At 39.0% G+C, this 27469-nt stretch overlaps 1 protein-coding gene across 1 annotated transcript in view; it reads right to left on the minus strand.

Moving 5' to 3' along the window:
• SFXN5 (sideroflexin 5) overlaps positions 1–16000 on the minus strand; it is a 923442-nt gene extending 907442 nt beyond the window's left edge. The window contains exon 1 of the mRNA XM_053704357.1: positions 15844–16000. Within this exon, the coding sequence (XP_053560332.1) occupies positions 15844–15900 (57 nt within the window). The 5' untranslated portion in view covers positions 15901–16000. The remainder of the gene's footprint in view (positions 1–15843) is intronic.
• Between the last annotated feature and the right edge of the window lie 11469 nt (positions 16001–27469).

The raw sequence follows: 27469 nt of genomic DNA on the forward strand, positions 1-27469 counted from the left end.
AGCACACAAAAACTGTCACAGTTGAATAACAATGAACCGGATTAGTTATAAACCAAATTTAGCAAAGGATTGCACACATTAGCAATGGATGATTAACCCTTAATATCAGAAAAAAAAAAAAACGTATAACAATTGACAATATAAGCGTTTTTATCACAGTCAAGCACAGTCTCACAGGTCTGCTGTGAGTGATTACCTCCCTCAAAACTAGTTTTGAAGACCCCTGAGCTCTGTGGAGACGTCCTGGATCATGCAGGGAGAAAAGGACAGACTGTGACTGAATTTCTGATGCGTAGAAAAAGCGCCAAAATAGGCCCCTCCCACTCACACTACAACAGTGAGGGAAGCTCAGTAAACTGTTTTAATTTAAAACCACGACAGCCATGTGGAAAATAAAGCCCAAAACAATTTTCACCAAGTACCTCAGATAATTAAACGATTTAACATGCCAGTAAACGTTTAAAATCTAATATATGAAATGTCATTAAAAAGCCTGCTGCTAGTCGCTCCCACTGCAAGTTAGGCTAAAAGTTATATGCATACAGTATTTTCCCAGTGAAGTGCCATTCCCCAGAAATACTTAAGTGTTAACATATATACATGTCAGCCTGATACCAGTTGCTACTACTGCATTTAAGGCTGTACTTACATTATATCGGTATTAGCAGTATTTTCAAAGTCAATTCCATTCCTTAGAAAATAATATACTGCAACATACCTCTTTGCAGGTGAACCTGCCCGCTGTCCCCTGATCTGAAGTTACCTTACTCCTCAGAATGGCCGAGAACAGCAAACGGATCTTAGTTACGTCCGCTAAGATCATATACAAAAAACTCAGGTAGATTCTTCTTCAAATTCTGCCTGAGAAGGAAACAACACACTCCGGTGTCATTTAAAATAACAAACTTTTGATTGAAGATATAAAAAACTAAGTTTAATCACCACAGTCCTCTCACACATCCTATCTATTAGTTGGGTGCAAGAGAATGACTGGGTGTGACGTAGAGGGGAGGAGCTATATGGCAGCTCTGCTTGGGTGATCCTCTTGCACTTCCTGTTGGGGAGGAGTTAATATCCCATAAGTAATGATGACCCATGGACTGACTACACTTAACAGGAGAAATATAATTCTATATCCTTACTTTATTCTTTAGCTAAATATAACACAGAACCTAAACTAAAGCTTGTGATCAAGTGATTATTATTCCTTACAGCTGTGTATACACTCGTAGAACCGCAAAATAAAAGGATATAGGACTGTGTTACTTGGGAGCAAAACGTCTATAGCAGTAATATCACATACCCCTTATGGTTTGCTAATAATATTAGATACACTGGCTCTTATAAGAGTCAATAACGGTGCATGTCTTCTTTTCAATGCCATCATTTCTTGAATGGCAATTTGCTATCACAATAAGAGGGGTTATAGGAAGAGTCTTCATAAGCTTGAGATTACAAACATTTAAATGATCTTATAGATGTATACGTTGTTTAGATTTTGATAACCAGGAACGTAGTAATTTTCTGTCTAGTTAATCCAACTGGCTCAGGTTCAAATATAGTTTATTTGTATCTAGTTCCCATTTGTATAACTGAGTAATTTCGATACATTTGCAGAACATCCAGGTTATTTTTTAGTTCAGCTTACAACTATATTATTTACCCTCTATGTACATGGAACATCACAATGTTCCATAATCTTTCATTAATTTATACCCACTGAACTATATTTAACTATACAACTAGGACCACTACATTTATAAGGAATACTAAGTATTTCTAGCATATCATTTTTTGAAGACTATGGATTAACGTACCCTATATCTTTGAATTTTAATTGTTGCCTAAGTATCATTTATCCAACAAGAGCTTTTTGCCCTGTACTTTGCAGTCCTGAGATCCTATTAGGACTATTTTACCCCTATTATTCAACCCTCTTTTAGGTTAGAAGACTATCCTGTGTTTTTAAACTGTGTTGTCCATTATTTTAATTTGCCCTAATAAAAGTTATTTTTTAACTAATATTGTTCTCCTTGAATATCTGCCAAGTGTCTGCTCATCAATCTAGTTCATGATAAGGGACTTTGAGTGCTTCAATGTGTACATTCCTTGCAGTCTTGTACTGCTTTCTTCAAATCATGAATGGAGATGTTAACCAGTTTTTAGCTGTCACTCTAGGGTTCTTTTTTGCCTCATTGAGAATTGTGCCGTGTGGCCCTTTGAGTCATCTTGGCTGGATGGCTGCTTCTAGGGAGAGCAGCAAAAGTACTAAATCGTCTCCATTTATAGACAAGTTGTCTAACAGTGGACAGATGAATATTTAAGCTCTTTGAGATAACTTTGTAACCCATTCCAGCTTAAGGCAACGCAACAATTCTTGATCGCAGGTCTTTTGAGAGCTTTTTTTTTAGAGGAATGGCTCACATTAACAGATGCATTTTGTGAATAGCAAACTCAAAATGTTTGAGTGTTTTTTATAAGTCAAAGTATCTTTAACCCACACCTCCAATCTCATTTCATAAACGGGACAAAAGGTTTGCTAATTTCCAAATCTAATTACCTTTGTTGAAGTCATTTGCGTAGAGCAGTGATGGCAAACCTTGGCACTCCAGATGTTTCAGAACTACATTTTCCATGATGCTCTACTAGACTTCAGATGACCTACGTATCATGGGAAAAGTAGTTCTGAAACATCTAGAGTGCAAACGTTTGCAATATAAAACATGGCTACAGCGGTGTGTGGCTATCGCAATCCTCTATTAGCAAGTGATCTCATTAGTGTCTATAAAACATGGCTACAGCGGTGTGTGGCTATCGCAATCCTCTATTAGCAAGTGATCTCATTAGTGTCTATAAAACATGGCTACAGCGGTGTGTGGCTATCGCAATCCTCTATTAGCAAGTGATCTCATTAGTGTCTATAAAACATGGCTACAGCGGTGTGTGGCTATCGCAATCCTCTATTAGCAAGTGATCTCATTAGTGTCTATAAAACATGGCTACAGCGGTGTGTGGCTATCGCAATCCTCTATTAGCAAGTGATCTCATTAGTGTCTATAAAATGGCTACAGCGGTGTGTGGCTATTAAGTCATTGATGCATCAGTGAGGATTCTCTTCTCCTTATGATCCTGTGAATTAAAAGGGATATGAAACCCACATTTTTCTTTCATGATTCAGATAGAGCAGCGATTTTAAACAACTTTCTAATTTACTCCAATTATCAAGTTTTCTTTGTCCTCTTGGTATCTTTTGTTGAAAAGCAGGGGTGTAAGCTCAGGAGCGTGCATGTGTCTGGATCACTATATGGCAGCAGTTTTGCAATAATGTTATCAATTCCTGCCTTATAGTGCTCCAGATGCTACCTAGGTATCGCTTTAACACAGAATATCATGGGGAGAAAGCAAATTTGATAATAGAAGTAAATTGTATGCTCTGTCTGAATTACAAAAGAAAATGTTTGGTTTTCAAATCCCTTTAAAGCAGTGCTTTCCAAACTGTGTGTGGTGACGCATTAGCGTGTCAGCGGCAGTATGTAGGTGTGTCCCTGCTTCAGCACAAACTGTGTGTGGGGACGCATTAGCGTGTCAGCGGCAGTATGTAGGCGTGTCCCTGCTTCAGCACAAACTGTGTGTCATGACATTAGGGTGCCGGCGGCAGTATGTAGGCGTGTCCCTGCTTCAGCACAAACTGTGTGTCATGACATTAGCGTGTCAGCGGCAGTATGTAGGCGTGTCCCTGCTTCAGCACAAACTGTGTGTCATGACATTAGTGTGCCGGCGGCAGTATGTAGGCGTGTCCCTGCTTCAGCACAAACTGTGTGTCATGACATTAGCGTGTCAGCGGCAGTATGTAGGCGTGTCCCTGCTTCAGCACAAACTGTGTGTCATGACATTAGTGTGCCGGCGGCAGTATGTAGGCGTGTCCCTGCTTCAGCACAAACTGTGTGTCATGACATTAGTGTGCCGGCGGCAGTATGTAGGCGTGTCCCTGCTTCAGCACAAACTGTGTGTCATGACATTAGCGTGTCAGCAGCAGTATGTAGGCGTGTCCCTGCTTCAGCACAAACTGTGTGTCATGACATTAGCGTGTCAGCGGCAGTATGTAGGCGTGTCCCTGCTTCAGCACAAACTGTGTGTGGTGACGCATTAGTGTGCCGGCGGCAGTATGTAGGCGTGTCCCTGCTTCAGCACAAACTGTGTGTCGTGACGCATTAGTGTGTCGGTGGCAGTATGTAGGCGTGTCCCTGCTTCAGCACAAACTGTGTGTCGTGACGCATTAGCGTGTCAGCGGCAGTATGTAGGCGTGTCCCTGCTTCAGCACAAACTGTGTGTCGTGACGCATTAGTGTGTCGGTGGCAGTATGTAGGCGTGTCCCTGCTTCAGCACAAACTGTGTGTGCTGACGCATTAGCGTGTCAGCGGCAGTATGTAGGCGTGTCCCTGCTTCAGCACAAACTGTGTGTGGTGACGCATTAGCGTGTCGGTGGAAGTGTGTAGGCGTGTCCCTGCTTCAGCACAAACTGTGTGTGGTGACGCATTAGCGTGTCGGTGGCAGTATGTAGGCGTGTCCCTGCTTTAGCACAAACTGTGTGTGGTGACGCATTAGCGTGTCGGTGGCAGTATGTAGGCGTGTCCCTGCTTCAGCACAAACTGTGTGTGGTGACGCATTAGCGTGCCGGCAGCAGTATGTAGGCGTGTCCCTGCTTCAGCACAAACTGTCTGTGGTGACGCATTAGCGTGTCGGTGGCAGTGTGTAGGTGTGTCCCTGCTTCAGCACAAGCTGTGTGTGGTGACGCATTAGTGTGTCGGTGGCAGTGTGTAGGCGTGTCCCTGCTTCAGCACAAACTGTGTGTCGTGACGCATTAGCATGTCGGTGGCAGTGTGTAGGCGTGTCCCTGCTTCAGCACAAACTGTGTGTCGTGACGCATTAGTGTGCCGGCGGCAGTGTGTAGGCGTGTCCCTGCTTCAGCACAAACTGTGTGTCATGACATTAGCGTGCCGGCAGCAGTATGTAGGTGTGTCCCTGCTTCAGCACAAACTGTGTGTGGTGACGCATTAGCGTGCCGGCAGCAGTATGTAGGTGTGTCCCTGCTTCAGCACAAACTGTGTGTGGTGACGCATTAGCGTGCCGGCAGCAGTATGTAGGTGTGTCCCTGCTTCAGCACAAACTGTGTGTGGTGACGCATTAGCGTGCCGGCAGCAGTATGTAGGCGTTTCCCTGCTTCAGCACAAACTGTGTGTGGTGACGCATTAGCGTGCCGGCAGCAGTATGTAGGCGTGTCCCTGCTTCAGCACAAACTGTCTGTGGTGACGCATTAGCGTGTCGGTGGCAGTGTGTAGGTGTGTCCCTGCTTCAGCACAAACTGTGTGTGGTGACGCATTAGTGTGTCGTGGCAGTGTGTAGGCGTGTCCCTGCTTCAGCACAAACTGTGTGTCGTGACGCATTAGTGTGCCGGCGGCAGTATGTAGGCGTGTCCCTGCTTCAGCACAAACTGTGTGTGGTGACGCATTAGCGTGTCGGTGGCAGTGTGTAGGCGTGTCCCTGCTTCAGCACAAACTGTGTGTGGTGACGCATTAGCGTGCTGGTGGCAGTGTGTAGGCGTGTCCCTGCTTCAGCACAAACTGTGTGTCGTGACGCATTAGTGTGCCGGCGGCAGTATGTAGGTGTGTCCCTGCTTCAGCACAAACTGTGTGTCGTGACGCATTAGTGTGCCGGCGGCAGTATGTAGGTGTGTCCCTGCTTCAGCACACATTTTTTTTAATTTAATTTTTTTTTACATTTTATTTTGGTTTACGACTTTCCGCCTGCCTGCTACGCATGTCACGTGGTCGACACGTGATTGATACCTAGTGGGTCACAGATCCTCTTAACCTATTGGCGCAGCTCAGCGGGAACTGAAACTATTCCCATTGGTGGCACATTGGCTCCTGACTGCACCTGTAGTCTCCTCAATCGGCTCGTGACTGCACGTGTAGTCTCCTCAATCGGCTCGTGACTGCATGTGTAGTCTCCTCAATCAGCTTGTGACTGCATGTGTAGTCTCCTCAATCGGCTTGTGACTGCATGTGTAGTCTCCTCAATCGGCTTGTCACTGCATGTGTAGTCTCCTCAATCAGTTAGTGACTGCACGTGTAGTCTCCTCAATTGGTTAGTGACTGCATGTGTAGTCTCCTCAATCGGTTAGTGACTGCATGTGTAGTCTCCTCAATCGGTTAGTGACTGCACGTGTAGTCTCCTCAATTGGTTAGTGACTGCACGTGTAGTCTCCTCAATCGGTTAGTGACTGCATGTGTAGTCTCCTCAATCGGTTAGTGACTGCACGTGTAGTCTTCTCAATCGGTTTGTGACTGCATGTGTAGTCTCCTCAATCGGTTAGTGACTGCATGTGTAGTCTCCTCAATCGGTTAGTGACTGCATGTGTAGTCTCCTCAATCGGTTAGTGACTGCATGTGTAGTCTCCTCAATCGGTTAGTGACTGCATGTGTAGTCTCCTCAATCGGTTAGTGACTGCACGTGTAGTCTCCTCAATCGGTTTGTCACTGCACGTGTAGTCTTCTCAATCAGTTAGTGACTGCATGTGTAGTCTCCTCAATCGGTTTGTGACTGCACGTGTAGTCTCCTCAATCAGTTAGTGACTGCATGTGTAGTCTCCTCAATCAGTTAGTGACTGCATGTGTAGTCTCCTCAATCAGTTAGTGACTGCATGTGTAGTCTCCTCAATCAGTTAGTGACTGCATGTGTAGTCTCCTCAATCGGTTTGTGACTGCACGTGTAGTCTCCTCAATCGGTTTGTGACTGCACGTGTAGTCTCCTCAATCGGTTTGTGACTGCATGTGTAGTCTCCTCAATCAGTTAGTGACTGCATGTGTAGTCTCCTCAATCGGTTTGTGACTGCATGTGTAGTCTCCTCAATCGGTTTGTGACTGCATGTGTAGTCTCCTCAATCGGTTTGTGACTGCATGTGTAGTCTCCTCAATCGGTTAGTGACTGCATGTGTAGTCTTCTCAATCAGTTAGTGACTGCACGTGTAGTCTCCTCAATCGGTTTGTGACTGCATGTGTAGTCTCCTCAATCGGTTTGTGACTGCACGTGTAGTCTCCTCAATCAGTTAGTGACTGCACGTGTAGTCTCCTCAATCAGTTAGTGACTGCACGTGTAGTCTCCTCAATCGGTTTGTGACTGCACGTGTAGTCTCCTCAATCAGTTAGTGACTGCATGTGTAGTCTTCTCAATCAGTTAGTGACTGCACGTGTAGTCTCCTCAATCGGTTTGTGACTGCATGTGTAGTCTCCTCAATCGGTTAGTGACTGCATGTGTAGTCTCCTCAATCGGTTAGTGACTGCATGTGTAGTCTCCTCAATCGGTTAGTGACTGCATGTGTAGTCTCCTCAATCGGTTAGTGACTGCACGTGTAGTCTCCTCAATCAGTTAGTGACTGCACGTGTAGTCTCCTCAATAGGTTAGTGACTGCACGTGTAGTCTCCTCAATCGGCTCGTAACTGCACGTGTAGTCAGTGAGTGGGACAGCAGTGTGTTTGCAGCTCAGCCTAAACGCTGAGCAGAAGTCAAAGTGTTGTTTTTTTGCAGCTAGCTCCCAGTAGTGCATTGCTGCTCCTGCTCTTGATATATGGATAGGAACTGGAAGCTTAAAAATGCCTGATGATGAAATGCGAGTATCTTTATCAAATATTACACCAAATATTCAGTAACTGTGTTCATCCCATCAACCTCATACATCCCATTAAAATATTAAGTAGCTATTGGTGTTGTTAATTCTTGCACACACATACTGTTACTTGTAAATTCGTTTTGTTATTATATGATTTATGTTTGTGTCCGTATCTCTTAAAACAAGTTAGTTTAACCTCCTATTTGCTAGTACAACTGAATTACTGTGTCGCAAAATGATGTAGGTCTAAAAAGTGTGTCGCCAACATGAAAAGTTTGGAAAGCTCTGCTTTAAAAGTGACAGTATACAGCCATTTTCATTTAACTGCATGTAATAGAGACTACTATAAAGAATAAGATGCACAGATACTGAAATACAAATCCAGTATAAAACCTTTTAAATACTTAGAATCTCCCAGTTTAGCAATGTTAATAAGGTTTGGCTGGGACATCCAGTGAAAGGGACTGGGGAAACAATAAGAGAAGACACCCCCCCTTCCCTGCATATGTAAAGACAGATTACACAAACAAGAACAAGCAGGAGTCTGTATACATCAGTATAGATATGACACTGAGGGGCTTGGTTCGGAGTCTGAAAATCAGCACAATGTTATTAAAAAATAAGTAAAACTATACATTGTTACAAAAACACTCCCAGATGGGCTGTATAAATAGATCTAGAAAACATTTATGCAAAGAAAAATCTAGTGTACAATGTCCCTTTAAGAACCATTTCAGTATAGAGTTTGCACCTGTGCAGCCCAGTTATTTTCTTTAATTACAAGATACTGTGTAATTATTGTAGTAACGCATTGGCTATCATTGTGCTCATATAGCTTAGACAAATAGGTGGTGTTTATATGTTAGTATTTACTGCTGTCACTTACACTGTTTGTGAATAGAGTAAGTTATAGTCAAATAGAAGATGCTATGTACTAAATATTTATGTAACTGATAGTGTAACTTTTCCTTAGATTATCACAGTTTGCCACTCACTATTCAGGAACACTTTTAGCTACGTTTGCTGTATACCTAGTGGTTTACCTACAATTTATATTTAAGGGATATGGCTTATGTAATATTGTACTGTTGGGTAAATACTGTTTATTTAAATGTATTGTGCCTGTTTAATATACCAGAAGTGTAGGGGGTCTTTAGTTACTGCTCATTGGCTCTCCCTGTATTCGAGTGAGAAACAACCTAAGGCGATTATATGCAGATTTGCGCATAACTATTCTGCCATTGTGTGCTTGCATATCTGGGATATAACAGAGATCCATAGTAGCAACTTCTCCATATGTCCAGTTATTATTACTGAAGTCCAAAAGTGGCTGATTTCATGTAAAAGGGATATGAAACTCAAATGGTTTCTTTCATGATTCAGATAGAGAATACAATTTTAAGCAACTTTCTCATTTACTCCTATTATCAATTTTTATTCGTTTTCTTGGTATCTTTATAAGAAAAGCAAGAATGTAAGCTTAGGAGCCAGGCCATTTTTGGTTCAGCACCTGGATAGCGCTTGCTGATTGATGGCTAAATGTTAGCTTACATTCCTGCTTTTTGAATTAAAGATACCAAGAGAACGAAGACAAATTAATACTAGGAGTAAATTAGAAATGTGCTTAACCCCTTAATGACCAACGACATACAGGATCTTTCTATGGGGGTTGCTTTTTCATAGCTGACGGTGAGGCCGCGCTATTTTTAAACGTCAGCAGGGAGGGAGGGACAATGTAATAGAGCTATTATAGTTGAACAATCCCTTAACAACCAGCGACGTACAGGGTACATAACGGACATTAAGGGGTTAAAATTACATGCTCTATCCTAATCATGAAAGAAAGAAAAATGGGTTTGATATCCCTTTAATTAAACCCCTTTTTGTGAACATTGCTTTGAGCATCAGCAGTCCAAGAGTCGCTGCCACTAGTAAAGGGGATATTCATGGTCTTGTAGCATAAACTTATTGTTTAAAATGAGCTGTATAATGTGAGTGCACATCTTGTGATTCCCTTGTGTGCTAGCGAGTGCAGATCACTGTATGTCATTCCTGTTCACAAGCTGCTGATTGCTTTCTATGAGTAGCTGAGTTTGTTTGGGAATTATTATTTGTACCCTGTTTAAATTGCTTTATTGTATGTATTAACCTTAAAGGGACATCAAACCCAGATGTTTTCTTTCATGATTCTGATAAAACATAGAATTCTAAACAACTTTCCAATTTACTTCTATTATTAAATTGGCTTCATTCTCTTGGTGTCTTTGTTTGAAGGAATAGAAATGCACAACACACTACATGAGCCAATGACAATAAGTTTGGTGCAGCCACCAATCAGCATCTAGTTTCCTATAGTGCATTGGTGCTTCTCAGCTTCCTTGGTATTATTTTCACCAAATAATACCAAGAGAATGAAACAAATTAGATAATAGAAATAAATAAGAAAGTTGTTTAAAATTGCATGCTCTGTCTGAATCACAAAAGAAAAAACTTGTGTTCCATGTCCCTTTAATAAAAGGGCTAATCTTCTCTGAAGTCTATTTTACCTACTGCTAGGGATGTGGCTTTTTATATGTTTGTGTAAATTTATGTTACACCATTCTGCCGCAGCTGATAATCTTTCACCAGGAATGGGATGATCTGCACGTAATTGTTTTTATATTCCATATCTGCTCTTTCACCTCTAAGCTGCACAAGTAAACATTTATAACATTTTATGGCATACTCTTTACAGATCCTTGTTTTATATTGTGCATTATAGCGTAATTACAGCATGAGGGAACAGCAAACAGCAGTTTAAAAAAAAGAAACACTGCAACGCCATGTGTTTAACCCTTTGCGGAGCACTGCTGGTCCCAAGCAGAAACTGATGCCGATCCAATCAGCAGCGCCATTCACACAGCTGGGAGATAAGAATCATCTGCCCATTTGTCCTTTTAAAACACAGGCTTAATTTCGTCTAAATTAGCTTCATGCGTATCATACGCACTCCTAAATGCCCTAATGATGAAAAGAAGTCAAACCTTTAGTGGAGTTCAAACCATGAACCTTGCAGTTGCAAAGAGGTCAATATAACCACTGCACCACAAGACCTGACAGATCCTTTCACTAAAAAAAGTATGCAAAGTAGTCTGACTCCTGATACAAACAAATATACTCATGAGTCCTGTTACACAACATCAGACTCAACTATATTGAATATGAGGCTTCAGTGCACCAAGTTTAAAAAAAACCTAACAAAAGAGCAGTGCAGTTGAAGACAATCCAAAAGATAGATAGATAAATAGATAGATAGATAGATGATAGATAGATAGATAGATAGATAGATAGATAGATAGATAGATAGATAGATATACAGACAGAGGATAGATAGATATACAAACAGATGATAGATAGAGAAACAGATAGATATACAAACAGATGATAGATAGAGAAACAGATAGATATACAAACAGATGATAGAGAAACAGATAGATATACAAACAGATGATAGAGAAACAGATAGATATACAAACAGATGATAGAGAAACAGATAGATATACAAACAGATGATAGATAGAGAAACAGATAGATATACAAACAGATGATAGAGAAACAGATAGATATACAAACAGATGATAGAGAAACAGATAGATATACAAACAGATGATAGAGAAACAGATAGATATACAAACAGATGATAGATAGAGAAACAGATAGATATACAAACAAATGATAGATAAATAGATAGATAGATAGATAGATAGATATGCAAACAGATGATAGATAGATAGATAGAGAAACAGATAAATAGATAGATATACAGACAGACAGATGATAGATATGTACATAGATAAACCGACAGATTCACGCACACATGCAAATGGTCTATATCAGTAACAAAGTACTGCATACAAAATAAATGTTTTAAAAACATTTAAAACTGTCCTTTTGTCAGTAACTGCAGCAGTCCAGAAACATACCTCTTAAAACCCTTGAGTATGTTTATCTGGTCTCCTTTGTTATGACCAAGCCAAGGTCAGATGTAAATGAGCTTGTGAACTGCAGCATACTTAAGTATGCAGCATGCACTTAGTTGCAGTTCTATGGGGGTGCTGGGGGAACTATACATCTCTACGTGCACTTGATATTATGCTCTAGAACTGACACTGCATGCATTCCAGTAATTCCTGCACTGTGAAAATGCCCAAATTGCAACTGAAACTGATTGAAAAGCAGGCAAAATAAATAATAAAAATACACACTTTTTAAAAAGCAAATGAATAAGATAAAGGGATAGTTGTATAACCAACACTGTTATATTAATACACTTTTTACCTCTGTGATTACCTTGTATCTAAGCCTCTGCAGTCTACCCTTTTATCTCAGTACTTTTGACAGACTGGCGGTTTAGCCAATCAGTGCTGACTCATAAATAGTGTTATCTATAGGACACACATGGACTAGCGCTGTAAAAAACTGTCAAAATGCTCTAAGATAAGAGGCGGCCTTCAACGGCTTAGAAATCAGTTTTAGCCTACCTAGTTTAACGTTCAACAAAGAAAACAAAGCTAATTTGCTGATAAACGTAAATTGGAAAGTTGTTTAAAATTGCAATCCCTATCTGAATCATGAAAGTTTAATTTTGACTAGACTGTCCCTTTCAACATTTTATGGGATTAAATGTCACATTAAAGGGAAAGTCAAGTAAAAATTAAAGTTTCATGATTCAGATAGGGCATGCAATTTTAAACAAATTTCAAATTTACTTTTATCAGCAAATTTGATTTGTTCTCTTCTGTATTCTTTGTTGAAAGCTGAATCAAGGTAGGTTCATATGCTAATTTCTAAGCCCTTGAAGGCCACCTCTTATCTCTCTATTTGTACCATTTTTCACAGCTAGACAGCGCTAGTTTATGTGTGTCATATATATAACATTGTGCTCACTCCCGTGGAGTTACTTATGAGTCAGCCCTGATTGGCTAAAATGCGGGGGGGGATTCAAAAGAACTGAAATAAGGGGGATGTCTGCAGAGGCTTAGATACAAGGTAATCACAGAGGTAAAAAAGTATATTAATATAACAGTGTTGGTTATGCAAAACTGGGGAATGGGTAATAAAGGGATTATCTATCTTTTAAACAAAACAAAAATCTGGAGTAGAATGTCCCTTTAAGTGATTAATTATTATTTCTCAACAAAATGCCCCAAGCAGTGACTCATACAGTTTATAAATATTACAAGATTCCTTTTCTTATTGAAAAATTCTGGTTTAACAAAGTTAAAATGACCTTCAGAAATCTGTTTGAAAGAATAACAAGTTAGACCATCTGTACAGCTACCACCAAAAGAAACTGTGACGTAACAAGTGATGCCCACGGCAAGAGTAGAAGATTTGAAAGATTCAGATAAGTCATCTGAAGATACAGATGCAGGGAGCAGTCAAGAGAAGTCACTCTCAGGCAAAACAGGTGACATGAGACTGTATGTGACGCATGTGACTTACATGGAGCAATATATGAATCAGGTATCTCCGGCTCTCTAAGTGACATGAGGGTTTGTGAGTGACAAAAGTCTCTCTTGGTGATTTGAGGGCATGTAGGTGACATGAGGGTGTGTGGGTGACAAGGATCTCTCTTAGTGATAGGAGTATGTGTGGGTGTCCATAGGCTGGAGTCACGGGCTGTGTGGGTAACAAGAGTATCTAGGTAGCATGATGATTGTGTATGGGTAAAAGGTGCTCAATTAGGGTTCATGCTTTGTGGATGGCAAGGCTCTCTCTTAATTATATGATTGTGTGTGGGTGATAATGGGCTCTCTATGTGACATTAGGGTGTGTGGCTTACAATGGGCTCTCATGGTGACATGAGGTTGTGTGATTGACAAGAGTCTCTCTTAGTGATAGGAGTATGTGTGGGTGTCCATACGCTGGTGCCATGGGCTGTGTGGGTAATAAGAGTCACTAGGTGGCATGGTGATGGTGTATGGGTAAAAGGTGCTCAATATGGTTCATGCTTTGCAGATGACAAGGGTCTGTCTTGGTTATATGATGGGTGATAATGGGCTCTCTAAGTGACATGAGGGTGTGTGGGTGACATGAGGGTTTGTGGTTGACAAAGAGCTCTGTTGGTGATATGATTATGTGCGGGTTACAATGGGCTCTCTTGGTGATAGGAGTATGTGTAGGTATCTATAGGCTGGTGCCACGGGCTGTATGGGTAACAAGAGTCTCTATGTGGCATGATGATGGTGTATGGGTAAAAGGTACTCAATAGAGTTCATGCTTTGTGGATGACAATGGTCTCTCTTAGTGATATGATTATAGGTGGGTTACAATGGGCTATCTTGGTGGCATGCGGGTGTGTGGGTGATAAGGGTCTCTCTTAGTGATAGGAGTATGTGTGGGTGATAATGGGCTCTCTAAGTGACATGAGGGTGTGTGGGTGACAAAGAGCTCTGTTGGTGATATGATTATGTGTGGGTTACAATGGGCTCTCTTGGTGATTGGAGTATGTGTGGGTGTCTATAGGCTGGTGCCACGGGCTGTGTGGGTAACAAGAGTCTCTATGTGGCATGATGATGGTTTATGGGTAAAAGGTACTCAATAGAGTTCATGCTTTGTGGATGACAATGGTCTCTCTTAGTGATATGATTATAGGTGGGTTACAATGGGCTATCTTGGTGGCATGCGGGTGTGTGGGTGATAAGGGTCTCTCTTAGTGATAGGAGTATGTGTGGGTGATAATGGGCTCTCTAAGTGACATGAGGGTGTGTGGGTGACAAAGAGCTCTGTTGGTGATATGATTATGTGCGGGCTACAATGGGCTCTCTTAGTGATAGGAGTATGTGTGGGTGTCCATAGGCTGGTGCCACGGGCTGTGTGGGTAACAAGAGTCTTTATGCGGTATGATGATGGTTTATGGGTAAAAAATTCTCAATATGGTTAATGCTTTGTGGATGACAATGGTCTCTCTTAGTGATATGATTATAGGTGGGTTACAATGGGCTATCTTGGTGGCATGCTGGTGTGTGTATGATAAGGGTCTCTCTTAGTGATAGGAGTATGTGTGGGTGATAATGGGCTCTCTAAGTGACATGAGGGTGTGTGGGTGACAAAGAGCTCTGTTGGTGATATGATTATGTGCGGGTTACAATGGGCTCTCTTGGTGATAGGAGTATGTGTGGGTGTCTATAGGCTGGTGCCACGGGCTGTGTGGGTAACAAGAGTCTCTATGTGGCATGATGATGGTTTATGGGTAAAAGGTGCTCAATAGAGTTCATGCTTTGTGGATGACAATGGTCTCTCTTAGTGATATGATTATAGGTGGGTTACAATGGACTATCTTGGTGGCATGCGGTGTGTGTGTGATAAGGGTCTCTCTTAGTGATAGGAGTATGTGTGGGTGATAATGGGCTCTCTAAGTGACATGAGAGTGTGTTGATGACAATGGGCTCTGTAGGTGACATTAGTGCGTGTGGGTGACAAAGAGCTCTCTTGGTGGTATGATTATGTGTGGGTTACAATGGTCTCTTTTTGTGACATGAGGGGGTGTGAGTGACAAGGGTCTCTCTTAGTGATAGGAGTATGTGTTAGGGTTGCCACCTCAGCCATGGTTTCCTGGACACATATGAGTTACACATGCTGCAGGGTGTGCAGGAAGGAACATGAATAGTGCTCTCCAGGGCCACTATTCATATCCTGTCCAGGTGCGCAGTGCATGTTGCCCTCTGCACACCCTGCAGCATGTGGAACTCATATGTGTCCAGGAAAACATGGCTGAGGTGGCAACCCTAGTATGTGTGGGTATAGGCTATTTAGGTCACTGTCACTGGCTGTGTGGGTAACGAGTCACTAGGTGGCATGATGATGTCTATGGGTAACAAGGTGCTCAATAGCGCTCATGCTTTGTGGATGACAAGGGTCTCTATCATGGGGGTGTGAGGATGACATGCTCGTGTCACAGTCCTGTCATTGATATTTCTACACTAACTGGGATACAAACACCGTAACAGAAACTACCAATCACTGCTCGCAGTACACACACTTATCATCGCCCACTACACTGAGTGACAACAATGGTAGCCAATCAGCTTGCTAGAAACCCAAACGCAGGGGCGAGGTCAGTTGAACGACAGATGCACGCGCCCCACCCGCGCGTCTCCAAGCTCATTCAAGTCCCCGAGTATAGTACATACCTGCTCAAACCGGGGCTTCCCCAGCATGAACGGAGGGTATCCCGCAGCGTCCGCCATATGTCAGAGAGCTGTGCCGCAGGTGGTGCCGGGAGATGTAGTTCGTGCAGTGAGCCCAGAGCTCTATGACTGAACAGCCTGGTTACTACACAGGGAAGCACCTGGGAGAGCCCTGCAGCGCGTGACATCACACGCACGCCCAGGGAGACATGGGAGTTGTAGTCTTATTGCTAAGGTCGAGTAAGGACGAATTATGCTACATTGTTCCCGTTTTACTCAGCTTCTGTACATGTGTAAAATGATAATGTTATAGGTATCACATTATTTCTTTCTACCAACAAAAAATGTAAATAGAATATATATAATTTGCAATAAAATATAGTTTTATATAAAAAAAATTACATTTTACATATTATGGATATTAAATTGATGTAGAAACAAGAACAGTGTTAGATATGTTGTCATAAAAATAAAATATTAATTGAAAAACACATTATATATAATTTATCACCCTTAAAGGAAACATTAAAGGGATGTGAAACCAAAATAAATTATTTCTTGATTCAGATAGAGCAGCCATTTTGCTTTTAATTATCACATTTTCTTTGCTTTCTTGGTATCGTTTGTTGAAAAGCAGGGATGTAAAGCTCAGGAGCTGGCCCATTTCTGGAGCACTTTAAGGCAGCCGTTTTGCAAGAATCTTATCCATTAACAAGCACACTAGATGGCAGCATCTTTTCATGCCTTGTAGTGCACCATATGCCTACCTAGGTATCTCTTCAACACAGAATAAAAGGACGTTCTAATGAAAAAGTACCTAATCTGATAGCCAACATCAGTAATGCAAGAATGATGAGTTATTGATAACTTAAAGTGAATGTAAAGTTGAATGAATGAGTGTAAAAATACTATTAAAACAGGGGCATTTTCATTCATTAAACTTTACGTTGCAGCGTTTTTTTTAATACCCTTTTCTTTATGAAACCCAGACCGGCGATCCCAGCCCGCAGCTCCTCTGTACTTAGCATATCGATGGCAAAACTGACTTCCTCCAATCGTTGCGAGGCCTCATGAGCTGGACGCTCTGGGGTGCTCGCCATGATTGGAGGAAGCCGGTTTCATCAGTTTAGTTCTAAGTACAGAGGAGCTGTGGGCAGAGGATCACCGTTCTGGGTTTCATAAAGAAAAGGTATTTTAAAGCAAGCTGCAATATAAAATGTAATAAATAAAAGGACCCCTTTTTCTACGGTTACTTGTACAAAACTTACATACTATAATAAATAGCACGTCCCTTTAAATATCGGGCAATAACAAAATGTAAAACTATCTTTATTTGTAGACTTGTCTTTGTATAAAGCAATGAAACAGTTAAAATGTGACTGTTCCTCTCCTATAGTCCTAGATCATCAGTTGTGCTATGTAGATGCATAAAGTGTTTGTTTTCAGCACATTGCTGTGGGAATTTACTCTGCCAGAAGTAGTCATAGACGGAGCTGTCCTTGGTGCTGAACTATAATACAAACACCATAAAGCAATGTAAGCATTGCACATTTTCCTGAAGTAGACTATTGCACTATTCCTTATGATAAACAGTATTTTGCTACTCACAACAATTACTGGATATTGAAAAAGTAACTGACATCACAATAAGTGATCACCATTTGTGTGTATGTTCTGTGACACCGTGGGGGGTATTTTATATGATCACAGGAAGGTGGAACAGAACACAAAGAACTTGTTACTCCTGTTATCTCCTTACAGACGGTTTATTAAGGCTAAATTATATGAGTAGAGAATACTGAAGTGAGGCATATTTTAAGCTTCTGTACACAGTCCCGACCAGTGTTGAGTGAAACAAGATTTTAGGCTGTCTGTATGTGGTTCTCTGCACTTCTATCCCCGTTGTGTTTTAAAGGGACAGTAAAGTCAAAATTAAACTTTCATGATTCAGAAAGAGCATTCAGTTATAATCAACTTTTCAATTTATTCCTAATGTCAAATATTCTTCATTCTTTTGGCATCCTTTGTTTAAGAAAATACCTATGTCGGTTAAGGAGCATCTGCATTGCTGAGAGCTAGCTGGTGATTGGTGGCTGCACATATATGCCTCTTGTAATTGGCTCACAAGATGTGTTCAGCTAGTGCCCAGTAGTGCATTGCTGATCTAAATAATACCTAGGTTTACTGTTCAACAATGGATTTCAAGAGAAAGAAACAAATTTGATAATGAATTTGAAACTTGCTTAATTTTTATTTTACTGTCCCTTTAAAGGACCATTATATACAGTATATCTTCATAATCAACAAATGCATAATAAAAACACAATGCAAAAGCACTAAGTCTGAATTTCAAACCAGTTGTAGATTTTTTTTCTGACAAATTTCAAAATTAGTTGAAATCTCCTTCCTCCTGTATCATTCATCATTTATCATTCATCAGCCAATCACAGTCATCAGTGTTTTTTACTTTGGCATGGCCCATTTCAATGTCAGTTAATGTAGTTATTTTATTATTCATTTTTCCCACATCTATTTTTGGTTGTTTTTTTTGTTTTTTTCTGCTCTTTTGTGAATCCTCCACCTGAAGCTCTGTCCAAATATTGTCCAAATATTGTCCAGAATAAGGAGGTGAGGTCACTTTTGGCAGTTCAGAGTTTCTCCTGCCTGGGATATAGGTAATGGTTTACTTGGGATTACAGTTGTTGTTTTTTAACATTATTGATGTTGAGACGGAGTGTGGTATAACCCAGCAAAAACCACACCCTTAGGGGGCGCCTCCAAACACAAATGACAAAAAATAGTAGAGTGAAAGGAAAAAGAGAAAATGGATATACAACTCTATAAGCACTATATCTACCAAACAATGTCCATAGGAGATATGTGGAAAACAAGTTCCAATGTGCAATAGTCCAAAAAAGTGTGGCAGCTCTCGGTTGTAGGATGGTCTTCCTATGATGTTAAATAACTGAAAAAAGAAAAAACAGAGGCGCCGACATGGCCTAGTAATGCAAAGATAAGTATCAGATAAAAAAGATATTTTTTTAGCCTGAGGAAACAGCTCTTAGTCAGCTGACAAACGCGTCGCTTTTTATTAAAGTTTTATACATTTTAATACACTTGCTTGCCCTTTAGTGTATTTTTTGTGAGTACATAATTGGGCTGTGCTGCTATTAGCCACCTGAGGAAGACCAGGACCTGCAGGGAGTTTTCCAGTCTGCTGGGCGACTGTTAGGTCCCAGCCTGCTGTTAATGCACCTGGAGGTGCATTGGATCTTGTAAGTTTATTCTTTACTTACTTGTCTCTCTGTCTTAACAATACTGGGCTATGTGCATATACTTTGTGTCCACATAGGATATCTACTATCAATCCCCTTAGGGACATCTTCTGGGTATCGACTTCAATCCCATAGTGAGCAGGACCACTGCGAGGCTCCGGCCTGCATCAATAGCACCACAGGGTGCGCTGCTCTTGTGAGTATACATCTGGATTTGTGTTTATCGGAGCCACTTATCTTTGCATTACTAGGCCATGTCGGTGCCTCTGTTTTTTCTTTTTTCAGGATTTTTTTACATTGCATTGTAAGAAATGTAGTAACCTAGTTGTTTGCTACCTATAGCTTCTGTCTTCTATTAAAGATCATTTATATTTTAAAGGGATATAAAACCCATGATTCAGATAGAGCATGTCATTTTAAACAACTTTCTAATTTACTCCTATTATCAATTTTTCTTTGTTCTCTTGGTATCTTTATTTGAAAAAGGATGAATGGAAGCTTAGAAGCTGGCCCACGTTTGGTTCAGCACCCTGGATAGTGCTTGCTGATTGGTGGCTACAATTAACCAGCAATCAGCAAGCCCTACCCAGGTGCTAAACCAAAAATGGGTTGGCTCCTAAACTTATATTCCTGCTTTTCAAATAAAGATACCAAGAGAACAAAGAAAATTGATAATAGAAGTAAATTAGAAAGTTGCTTAAAATTGTATGCTCTATCTGAACCATTAAAGAAAAAAAAATTAGATTTTATAAAATTAAAATAAAAGTACTTACAGGTATTTAGAGTAGAGTGGAAAAAAACAAAATTCGGCTTTTTTCTTTTTTTTATTATAAAAGTTACCAGTACGCAGAGCTCCAGTCTTGCTGCTGCTGTAGTGCAGGAAAATAATTATTAGGAACATAACAGGATCATTTGTCATCTGAACTGTTTTATCTGCTATTCAAAGCCCATACACTTTTTTGCAAACGTATCAAAGCAATCAGTTCTGATACTATAAGCTGCATGAGAGTGTATCATCTACTTTATTTAGCTAATTATATACTTTGATGAATGCTCAGTGTAATTAGGTTATTGTTTTAGCTATGATTACATGTGTAATCTCATACTTTGTAATCATTTCCCATTCATATACATATTCACACAAGAGCATAGCTAAACAAAACACAATTATACCTAAGTGATATATACTGTATATACTGTTAATGCTGGAGTTTACATATTCATTTAAAAGTGAAAACGCTTGTGAATTTCTGGTTTATGTGTAAATGAGACTTTGTATGCTCAATTAACTTCTGATTCTAGGATTTTTGTTTAAGAACTTAAACACTGGCACTAATGGGACATGGTACTTTACATTTTCTCCACTTTAATATGTTCCCAAGGATCTGTTTTACATACTAGAGTGTGTAACATTGTTTATCTTTATTTTGTCATTTAAAATAGCTGATGTTGCCTATACTGAAAATATGAGTATTTAAAAATTCTCGATAGTAAAGATATGTAAACAAGAGAGCGCACACAGCAGTCAGGTACCCAGTGGAGGGTGTAAGAGATAGGTAATAAGATTTTCCTTTTCCATTGCTCTCTAAGTATTGCCTGTTGTTTAAAGACAGATAGATGTATGGAGAACTTAATGTATAGACAGACAGATATGATTAGGAGGTTTGCTATTTGTGCAGGTTTAGCCCATTTATATGGGCATGTTATTGAAAAGAATGGATTGAGGCTTCAATCAGCAAAACACTTATTTCATATACATAAATAAACCAGAAAGAGCAATTTCCCATACATTTTATGCTTTGCAGCTATTATAGCAAATCATTGAGAAAACATTACGGGGGGGAAACATTTTTTACTCTGCAATGTCCCTTTAATTTAGCTGTATGCCACTTCATATTTTTTAAGATATGCAATAAAGCCTGATATGTGATAACGTTCTGGGGTTAAGATGTAAATACTTCTTAAACAAAGAATCTTCTCTATATAAGCCATGCAAATCAACTAGTAAGGCTTTAAATATGTGTTTTAACAGATGCCAGTTAAAAAGAAGATAACTGCTAACTGCGTTTAGTGGCATTGGCACCTGTGACCCTTCACTAAGTTTTCCTGATATTGTAAAACTTTTCAACACCTTTCGATTTAGGAAAGAAATTACAAAGCAACTTATTTGAACTTTTTTAAATAATAGTTATCATAATTTCTAATGCCCAATGTTATAAATGAAAAGCCCTATAAAATAGTAATTACAATATACCTACATAGAAATACATTTCCTATCCACAAATGAATACACAATCATGTTGCACAAAAAGGTTTATAACCCTTTGGAATTACCTGGATTTCTGCACTGAGCAGAAACCTCCACTAATCGTTTGCTGTAGCTACTTATAAGACTTGCATAATGCTGAAGATGAATTTTGGTTTTCAGTTCATCATATGTCTTGTCTTCAGGTATATGACAGCATTTCATTTGGGTTAAGGTCAAGACTCTGATTTGGCAATTCCGAAACACAAAACTTTTTTTCCATCCATTCTTTAGTTATTTTACTTGAGTGCTTTGGGTAATTGTCTTGTAGCATCACCCAACCTCTCTTAAAGGGAAGTTAAAATTAAACTTGCAGGATTCAGATAGACACTTTAAAATTCACTTCTATTTTCAAATGTGCTTTGTTCTCTTGGTATTCCTTGTTGAAAAAGAATACGCACATGTCCCACACTAGTTGGAGCTAGCTGCTGATTGGTGCCTGCACACATTTGTCTCGTGTGATTGGCTGACTAGATGAGTTCAGCTAGCTGCCAGTAGTGCAATGCTGTTTCTTCATCAAATAATAAAAAAAGAATGAAGCAAATTTAATAATAAAAGTAAATTGGAAAGTTGTTTAGAATTATATTTTCTGTCTAAATCATAAAAAGAAAATGTTGGGGTTTTCTGTCCATTTAAGCTTAAAGGACCAGTCAACACAGTAGATTTGCATAATCAACAAATGCAAGATAACAAGACAATGCCAAAACACTTAGTCTGAACTTCAAATGAGTAGTAGATTTTTTTTCTGACAATTGTATAAGTTATGTCTTTTTTTCCAGTCCCCCTGTACCATGTGACAGCCATGAGCCAATCACAAATGCATACACGTACCATGTGACAGCCATCAGCCATTCACAAATGCATACACACTTATTCTTGCACATGCTCAGTAGGAGCTGGTGACTCAAAAAGTTTAAATATAAAAAGACTGTGCACATTTAGTTAATGGAAGTAAATTGGAAAGCTGTTTAAAATTGCATGCTCTATCTAAATCATGCAAGTTTAATTTTGACTTGAGTGTCCCTTTAAATTAAGGTCATGATGTCATGGACTGTTGCTCTCCAGTAAAATTTCTTGAAACACTTTTGAATTCCTTGTTCCTTTAATGATTGCAAAGTGTCCAGGTCCTGAAGCAGCAAAGCAGCCCAAAACTATGACGCTCCCTCCACCATGCTTCCCAGTTGGAATGAGGTTTTGGTGTTCGTGTGCAGCGCCCTTTTCCCTTCACACATAGGCCCTGATGATGAAAGCATTGTCAGATCCATGAGAAATTGCCTTTTTGGCCTCGCCAGTCTCACAATCCGTGGGTCTGGCAATATTTTTAGCGAACGTTGGCTAATCTGCTCTGTTCTGACAAGTGGCGATGTGTCTCCCATAGGAAATAATAGGGATTGCAGCTTCAGCAAAAATACACTAACATCGCCACATATCTGCGATCTCGGCTGGAGGGTGTGTGTGGGGGGTGCTGTAATAAAAGTATGTTTACTGTGTGTTTGCTTAAACAAAAAATGGCTAACTGTCACATTCACAAGATTTCTTCTCACAATGGAAATTCTCGCCATTGAAAAGCTGGTGAGACTGATCTGGCTGAAAAGTGCATCTAAGATGGAGGACAGTGTTTTGAAAATTAGAAACTCACGCTGATGTTTCACCATTGAAATACAAATTACTCCCATAGAACACCTATATATTCATTATATCTGCAATTTCCATTGTTAATAAAGACCAAAAAACGTATTAAATATATAGGAGCTGTTGGGATGTGGGCATATTATACATGTATATACAAAGTTTTATTTATATGTATTTTTTGTATAATACCATAATATGTTTTTTAAGTCTTGTCATGTTTTTAAAAATCATGTATTTTGCTTTTGTCAAGTTTTGTTCTTTTTTTAGGAAGAAGATTTCGTATTTGCGATATGAATATTTCATAGAAGACAGTAGCGGCGGTATTCTAGTTTTATTTATTTATTACCGATATGAGTTCTCACTGTTCTGAACGTGATATACTTACGACTACACTGTAACAAACGTTTTATTAAAATAGAGCACATTTGTTACAGTGAAATCACAATATTATAAGTTCTAACTGTTATAACAGGTAATTCACAAGGGTTCCCAAACTGTATGTACAACACAATGACACTAAAGCCCTATCTTTTAATACTCCAGTTAATGGGACAGTATACAGTAAAATTGTTTTTCCCTTAATGTGTTTCCAAATAATTTTTTTTTACCAACTACAGAGTATAAAATGTATGAGAATTAGCTTTTTAAGGTTTATTTGTGTATATGAAATTGCTGATTTTGTGTTTTGAAGCCACAACCTAATACAATGGATTGAGCTTGTAGGTATAATCAGATCTCATTACTTTATCACATTGTGTACATATACCTGCTTCTTTATCTTATATCTGTCCGTTAACCAAAGACCAATACTTGGAGAGAACAATTGAAACTTAGCACTTTATTAGCTTATCTCTTCATCTATATTTCACTGGGAGTGTAATTTCTTCTGCTGGCTGTGTTTACACAGCTTATCTACAGCTTGGACCTAAGGCCAGAAACTTTCAGAATTTGTGGGGATACCAAAGGCTAAATCCACTCAAATGCCAATATAAGGGTAAAGGAAATACTTGTAAACAATTGAATACAGTCCAGCAGGTAAATCATTGGGAACAAATTAAAGGGGAGAACATTTTTTAGTAAACTGTCCCTTTAAAGAAACAGTTGACATCAAAAGCTTCTGTGACATAAATTTACATTTTTTATGCCTCCCATTTGAGGAAGATAATTGACTTTGCATTTTTAATGTACTGCAAATAATTAGCAAATTGTATTATTGTTAAAATAACTCCTTTTTATAAAAATATTAAATGAACATGAAACCCAATATTTTTCTTTCATGAATCAGATAGAGAATACAATTTTAAACAACATTCACATTTCCTTATACTGTATTATTAGATTACAATCTTCAGATATCCTTTGTTGAAGAAATAGAAATGCACACGGGTGAGCCAATCACACAAGTCATCTGTGTGCTGCCACCAATCAGCAGCTACTGAGTATTTCTTTCATGTAAGTGGCAAGAGTCCATGAGCTAGTGATGTATGGGATATACATTCCTACCAGGAGGGGGCAAAGTTTCCCAAACCTCAAAATGCCTATAAATACACCTCCTACCTTATACATACCTTAGTTTTACAAACGTTGCCTCTCATGAAGGTGGTGAAGCAAGTTGTGCTTGATTTCTTCAGTGAAAGGCGCTTCTAAGCATATTGAAGCCCAGTTCCTCTCAAAGTACAATGTTTGTCTGAGGAATGTGAAGGGAGTATTTGCCTGATGATGCCATGTTTTCGCCTATGGAAAATCTATTCTAAGGCTCTCTGTAAATCGGTTGCAGGGATTCATCTGATGCCTCCCTTTACAGATTGACATTAAACTCCTCTACCATATCCTCTGCTGACATGTTTCAGTACTGGTTTGGCTATATGTGGATGGGTGTCTTCTGGTAAGTTTATATCATTTTTAAGACACTCTCAGCTATGTTTGGCGCTTTATATTATAAAGTTTTAAATGTATATTGTATATATTTGCCATGAGTCAGGGCTGTGTATTTCCCTATGCAGTCTAACAGTTTCAGCATGGAAATTATGTTTATGGGAGTTTTTAGGCTTACCTGGGGTTCCAGTTAGTTTTAACTTGGAGTCTGATTTTTTTCAAAATTTTCATAGGCTTAGGCCACAGAATGTTACTTTTTATTGCAACATTTTTGGCGTGAAAACTTTTGACGCGGTCGCGTCTTCCGTGACACGAGTCTCGTTGTTTCTTGCGACTTTCTTGACGCAAGTTTTTTTTGGTGCGTTGTTTATTTTGTTAGCTTTTTGTTATATTAAGTCTCTCCCTCTTTTGCTCTCTGCTCTAATTTTATTCATAGAGGGCTAGGTTGCTTGCTTTTGATTTTACCTTTCTATAAAAAAATATTATCATAAGCATTTTTCCCATTCCTGAAACTGCTATTTTGAGGAAATTGGATATTTTGTTTAAATGTTATTTTTCTTTTTTTTTTACATTTTGCAAGATGTCTCAGAGTGACTTGCCTTTGATGTTACTGTAGGAACTAAACTGCCTGAACACAATTCTACCAAAGCTTAGTGTGTTTGTTGTAAATTAGCTGATCTTACTTCTTCAGCTCAAATATATGGCACTTGTTATGTAAATTATTACATGCTGATAATGTTTCTATAAGTACAAATACATCTACTGTTATTCCTTCTCAGTCTAATGTACATGATATTCCTGTAGATATAAAAGATTATATTGCTGCAGCCATAGAGAAGGCTATGACTGCTATTCCGCCTTCAAATAAATGTAAAAGATCTCTCCTAACTTCTCTTAAATCTGATGAAGTTTGTTTTGATAGATCATACTGAAGTATCTTCTGCTGATGATCTCTGGCTCAGAGGATCCTACTTCAGAGACTGAAATTGATAAATCAACATTTCTAGATTGAATATATTTAAGATTGAATATAATTAAAGGAAGTATTGTTTACTTTGGGTATTGAGGAATATAGTTCTCTTGATAACAAGAATAGCAAATGTTTGAATTCTACAAAGGATAGCAAGAGAATTAAACATATTAGATAATAAAAGTAAATTGGAAAGTTGGTAAAAATGTCATACTCTAAATCATGAAAGAAGAAATGTGAGTTTCATGTCCCTTTAACTACCAATAGTTATGTATTTTGGAGCAGATGCTCAGAATTGCTTTAATAATATTTTTTTTAATATCTGTCACATTAGGAAACATCTAAAATCTATACATTCATTTAAATAGTTCAATCTCCATAATCTTCAGTGTAATTTCTGTGTGTTTACTGAAACTCTCCTATCTTATCTATTGCAAACACACCATTATATTTGTGGTTGGTGAATTTCATTTTACTGTAACCTATGTCACTGCTTTAATTAAAACAATGCGTCCACAAAGACAGATAAAGGGAATCGTTTGTTACTCTGACAGTTTATATCTGCTAGTACATGAAAATCCCTCTGTTAGATGTTTGTGCAGAAAAAAACTAATTAATTGAAACTTTATTACCCAAGTGCAACTCTAATAAATTATCTGAAGATCCACTACAGCGAGTGGCTTTAGGAAACAGACTGACTTCAGTTAAATGTACCTGTTATTCCATAAATGTTATATGTATTTGAAGAAGAACCAGAGAAATTCATGCATACAAATAAAGCAGTGAGTAGTAAGGTGATGGCAATTATAATGAGAAAAAAAACTAGTTTAAAAATAAATAAATAAATGTAGGCATAATGGAAAATTATTAAATGGATAGTAAAGTCAAATTTATCTTAAATTGATTTGATGGGCCATGAACTTGTAAACAACTTTTCAATTTACATCTTATCAATTTTGAATAGTTCTCTTGGTATCCTTTGTTAAAGAAAAATCCTAGGTCAGCGCAGTAAAGTGCAACAATATTTATATAATTGCTATGCATTGTTGCAAATACTGCCGGCATATTTTGCTAAAGACATGTGCCCCCTCCTAAAGCGACATAAAACCCAACATTTATCATGATTAAATATAGTATACAATCTTAAACAACTTTCCATTTTATGTCTATTATCAGATTTGCTTCATTCTCTTGGTATCCTTTGTTGAAGGAGCATCAATGCACTACTGGAATTTGATTAACATATTGGGCGATCCAATGGCGGGAGGCATATATGTGCAGCCCCCATTCAGTGCTGAGCCCACCTAGGTATGCTTCTCAACAAAGAATGCCAAGAGAACAAAGCAAATTAGATAACAGAAGTAAATTAGAAAGTTGAGTAAAATTGCTCTGTCTGAATCATTATTTTAATTTTGACTTTACTGTCCCTTAAAGAGACATTAAACTGCTGTGCACAACTACAAATTAATAGTAACTACTCATCATAAAAAGACTACTCTTTTCAAATCGGTTCTCCTGTTTTAATATCTTAAAGATGCCAGATATTGAAGCTCTGCCTCTTTGTACTGGGCG

The sequence above is a fragment of the Bombina bombina genome, chromosome 2 (genome assembly GCF_027579735.1).
Source record: "Bombina bombina isolate aBomBom1 chromosome 2, aBomBom1.pri, whole genome shotgun sequence".
NCBI lineage: Eukaryota > Metazoa > Chordata > Amphibia > Anura > Bombinatoridae > Bombina > Bombina bombina.